The sequence below is a fragment of the Habropoda laboriosa genome, unplaced genomic scaffold (genome assembly GCF_001263275.1).
Source record: "Habropoda laboriosa isolate 0110345459 unplaced genomic scaffold, ASM126327v1 scaffold186, whole genome shotgun sequence".
Taxonomy (NCBI): Eukaryota; Metazoa; Arthropoda; class Insecta; order Hymenoptera; family Apidae; genus Habropoda; species Habropoda laboriosa.
This window is the reverse complement of record NW_017100427.1, coordinates 1,474,933-1,479,727: the sequence shown is the minus strand read 5'-3', so window position 1 is coordinate 1,479,727 and position 4,795 is coordinate 1,474,933. Positions and strand designations below refer to the sequence as shown.

Genomic DNA, 4,795 nt, shown 5'->3' with positions numbered 1-4,795 from the left:
TGGCAATGCGCTTGAACCTCGCTGCAAATTCGCAGCCCTTCATCGCTTTATGTCCTCTCTCTTCCCTCCGGGAAGCTAGAAGAATATATATGTATATGCACCCATATATACTTACCTTGTACATATATACACGTACGGAATATTGCGAGCACCGTGCTACAGAGACCGATGGGAGATCGTAGAAACCGTCGCTCGTATTTGCCCCCGGTGCTGGAAGAAAGGACGAGAGGAAAACGACGCCGGGGTTTGGTACCCTCCACCGCTCTCTAGCTGAAGGGAGGAGAGGAGATGGATCGAGGGCTGAGGGGGGTTAGAGAAGGTGGGAGGAGGAGGGGTAAGGGCGATTGGAGGGTAGAGAGAGAGAGAGAGATGGAAAGTTGGTTCGTGCTATAAAGTATTGACTGACTGTTGTACAGGCGAACTATATGTACCGGCCCTATAATACCGGCAGACTCCACTCGGCCCTCGCCTCCAGCCAGGAGGAATAATGCGACTTCCGGAACCGAGGAAATACCTTTCAGCTTTTTAAGAGCTCCATGCCGAGCGAGAATCCGGCTCGAAAGGAAAAATAAAAGAGCTAACCGGGGAGTTACAGCGTTCGTTCGTTCGTTAATGTACGTAATCTCGTTGGATACGGTCCGGAGATTTCGACCTGGGTACACACGCACATCTCGCACACGGTGCGCGGCCGTGTGTCGTCGTCTCCTGGGATGAACTATACGGGTTAATTCGGACACCTTATTTGTCATTGCCCGGTGATAATCATGTAGCAGGTGTGTGTGTGTGTGTGTGTGTCGCGGTGATGAACGAGCGTAAAAACTTCGTGTCTCCTTTTTTTTTTTTTGAGGTTAGTCGTCTACCTGTTTCATGCGGTACAGGTTCTTCTTGGGTCTCGCGGAGGTTGGAGTAACCCTTTCGTTCGCTGATTATTTTGCAGATGCGGGGAATGTTCAGTTGTGCTTTGCGGGTGTTGCATGGCAAGTGAGCAATTTTTGAAAATTTTTCATCGCTCTTTCTATCGATGTTCATTTGGTGACAGTATAGGATAGTTACTTGAGGCTTTAGGTGTAACTAAACTTTGAGTGTAATCTGCAGAATATAGATAACATTCGTACATTTTTATTATTTCGAGTATTTTATAAAATGACCATATAGAACATATTGGAACGAAAGAGTTAAGCTGGTTATTCAGACGTAAGGTCTTCGGATGAAATATACTGCACCGTTCTAAACAAGATATATTTCATATTTAATATTATTGAGGATCTCTAATTAGCGAATAAAGATTGACTCAATCGACTGCAGAGAAAAAAAGCGTTTATTGATAGAAATGTAATACAAAACAACGGAGGGGAAAACCCGAGTGAAAAACAGGTACTCAGTTCGGGGTTGTCGCACGACTGCTTAAAATGCGGAGAAGCATTTGTTGTATACTTGGATCGGAACCACGGTCAGCGGACCCATGGCTTTTATGGCCCGGCCTGGGCCTACGTTAAAGAGAGAAAAATTCAAAATATAATCTATTCTCAATAAATATTTCATAGAATCATCACATAGAAAGCATGACTACCACAAAAATGAAGATACAGTCATATAAATACGGTGGGAACGAAAGGGTTAAGCTGGTAAGGTCTCCGCGTGAAATATCCCCGAGTGTAACAAGTCGTAAGGTGAATTCGCGGTTGTTTAGAAATCAAGATAAATTAACGTGCGTACACGTAGAACACGCTCGATGGCCAATACGTAGCGATCGGTGAAGTTGGTACACCAGAGGAGAAGTCATCTCTCTTAATCACTCGTTAAAAGATTGCCTGGTGATCGGTTGGTACGTTACGTTGGTTATTCGAGAATAATAATTCTTGACGGAATTGATGGTCGTGCGTGATGGGGAAGCTGCTGCTTCTACCTACGCCGTAGCGTGAGATGTCACGGCTGTGGTATCTCTATTCCAAATTAATGCGATAGACTCACGCTGGGAGTACGATTGAGTTACGCGGATATGTAGGAAAAACTGTGCCCGCTGATGTATGGTGTTTACTGAACTGCGGCGTGAAGCTCAGGTGGTGAAAGTCGTAACGTAACCAGTTTAATGATTAACCGTGGCCATCCCTGTAATTCCACGGTATTTTATCATACATTTTTTTTTCTCTCTCTTCTTTCTCTTCTGCTCGAACGTATATCGGTTGCGTAGGAGGTTTGAGTTATGTAGATGCTGTCATAGAAGTTTCATCTGATGTTTGGTTGCCGGAGATTTGTTTAGATCAATGGAGTACCTGCTTTCTATTTTTCTAGCTGTTCTATCGTACGAGAGCTCGTTTTAAATAATTTTTCAAGAATTATCCGAACGTATTTACGTATTGACCCGAATTTTGAGGTCATTTCTGCCTTCGATACAACTCTGGGGATGTGCCAAGAAAAGTAACATAGATATCATCCAAAGGTTCCAAAACAAAGCACTAAGAACTATTGCTGCTGCACCTCAGATTCTCTACGTAAAGATTTGGGCATACTCAGTATCAAGCAACAAATAGGAAAATTCGCTACAGCACACAAGAAATCTAGACCATACACCGCAACACAGAAGACTGGAAAGGAACAAGCCAACCGATTTGCAGAAGTAAAGAAAGGAACATCATATGTAAGGTTAGCGGTAACGCTACGGAGCGTTTACCGCATGCAAGCCATTTAAATCCATCAAATTTGCTGGTTAGCTCAATGAAGCTAGTTGTAGATGTAATTTAGAAAAAATATAAAAAAAAGAAAATTTCTGCCTTCAAACATCGTGCCGTGATAAATGTTACATTGTAAATGATGATAAAATTTATAGAAGCTTCGTATTTGAGTAACTAACAAAGAAAATCCGAAGATCCAGATTTCGACACCAAATTCGAATTATTTCGATCTGAAATTCTAACTTCACAGAGTCCACCAGATAATAGCAAACGAAACCAACCTAGTTTCGATACTTTGCACTAGATCATCTTCGCGTATCTTATCAAACGCGACCATACTTCACACACGTTATCTAGTATTCTCTCACACACGTTCAACTCGATTAACGCGAACCTCAGATTTGATTACAGTAATACTGCAGCGGGCATTATTTATGACTCAACTCTAGCTATCATTGCCAATGACTCCAGATAAAATCACATCGATTGTCGGGGGGCACTAAACGAAACGTAGCTCGCGTCGCGTCGCGGCGGCTTGGAAATTTAAATCCCGTTGCCATTAATTGCCGATGTAAATGTTAATTACCGCGGTAAATCGCGCGCGACTGGGACAAACAAAAATAAAGAAAAATGTCGAACCCCGTGTGTGTGTGCAGGTGATGCTGCACTGTGCAACGTCAATCGTCCATTTAAACGAGTATATACGCCGTACGCGTGTGGCGCGTACGCAGCGAAACGGGATGTTCGGCCTAATTACCGCGTTTTATCAATAGGGATTCTTCCGCACCGCCGTCTAATGGAGTGTCTAGGCTGTAATCTGTAGTGGGAAGCACGTGACACAATTTCGAAGCCGAGTTCGTCGACCCACCGTTCCCTCGGTTGCGTCATTGTCACGCTGACGTTCTCTACGCGCTAAAGCGATGTGTCGCGCGCGCGGTTCGGCCCTGTCTGCCTTCGAATTTATGACGTAGCGATTCCACATGGAGTGTGTTAAGGTTCACACGCGACGAAACTAGGCCCCGTGTTCGAGGCGACAGCGAGCGTTTAGAGCAATCCGGAATACTTACCCTTCAGCTAATAAAACTTTTAGAGCGTCGCGGCGCTCCGTTCCGAAACGCGCTGGACTTCAGAATTCGAGGAATCTCCAACCGGGCTATTTTTATTGTTATAGCGGTGGAACGGTGGGTGTCGAGATGTTATATTTGACATCACCGTCGAGTTAATGATCTCCACGTTTGATATTTGTGGTTTGTGTTCGATGTTAAAGAAGTCGGTTCCCACTGTTTTTCGCGGAGATGGGAGAATAACAGTGGAGCGACTTTTGGGAGATTTCTAGGTTGAGCGTATTTTATGCTACATGTTTTTGTGCTTTGTTGTTAGATTAGGTTGATAGAATGGTGATTTGTTAGGTACTTTTTCTCTCTGAGCTTTTTCGAGCGGAAAGATTTTTATCCTTAACCCTTTCGAGAATGAGATGTGCGATAAAGTGTAGGCATTATACGCTGCTTTTTAATTAGAATAAAGTGTGTTCTGGGCTGATGAATGTTTTAGTTTTTATTTACGTGCTTAGACAATTTTAGGGTAAATGGGTAATTGTGACACTCGTTTGTGAATTCATACCACTGAAAGGATTAATCTATCCTCCTTTATTATTTTCTTCCATTTTTCCACCATTATATGCGTCATTATAGCGATAAATGGGTTCGCAGCTTATACCGACCAATTTTTCGAAACTCACTTGAAAGGGTTGATCAATGAACCTTTGAAGAATCACATCTGCACTCAATTTCAATTGACATTCCATCGCACTGCTCGAACCCCAAATAAACCCGATTTATTTAAAATTGAAATCTTCGCAGGCGTAAAATGAGGAATAAAAATCAGTTTGTAAAGCCGCAATTAACTAGCCACGCGTCCCATTAACCGGCCGAGTTTGTGCGTACAGTTGAAAACACCCCGTATATCCTCGCTGACACCGTTGCTGCGTCAGACCCTCCTCCCTTTGATTTAATCCGTTCTCCCCGTTCCCTCTTTATCCCTCTGCCTGGCGAGGAGTGCGTGCAGCGAAAAAGGGAAGGAGAGGGACAGAAAAGGGGGTGTGTTGGGTAGGGTAGGAAAATGGT

General features: G+C 43.6%; 1 protein-coding gene across 1 annotated transcript in view; it reads left to right on the top strand.

Annotated features, from left to right (window-relative positions):
• Nucleotides 1–4,595, top strand: part of LOC108575545 (putative uncharacterized protein DDB_G0277255) — a 38,210-nt gene extending 33,615 nt beyond the window's left edge. Inside the window, exons 3-4 of the mRNA XM_017938367.1 lie at nucleotides 2,484–2,643; nucleotides 4,532–4,595. Coding sequence (XP_017793856.1) covers nucleotides 2,484–2,643; nucleotides 4,532–4,595 — 224 coding nt within the window. The remainder of the gene's footprint in view (nucleotides 1–2,483; nucleotides 2,644–4,531) is intronic.
• Nucleotides 4,596–4,795: the final 200 nt, after the last annotated feature.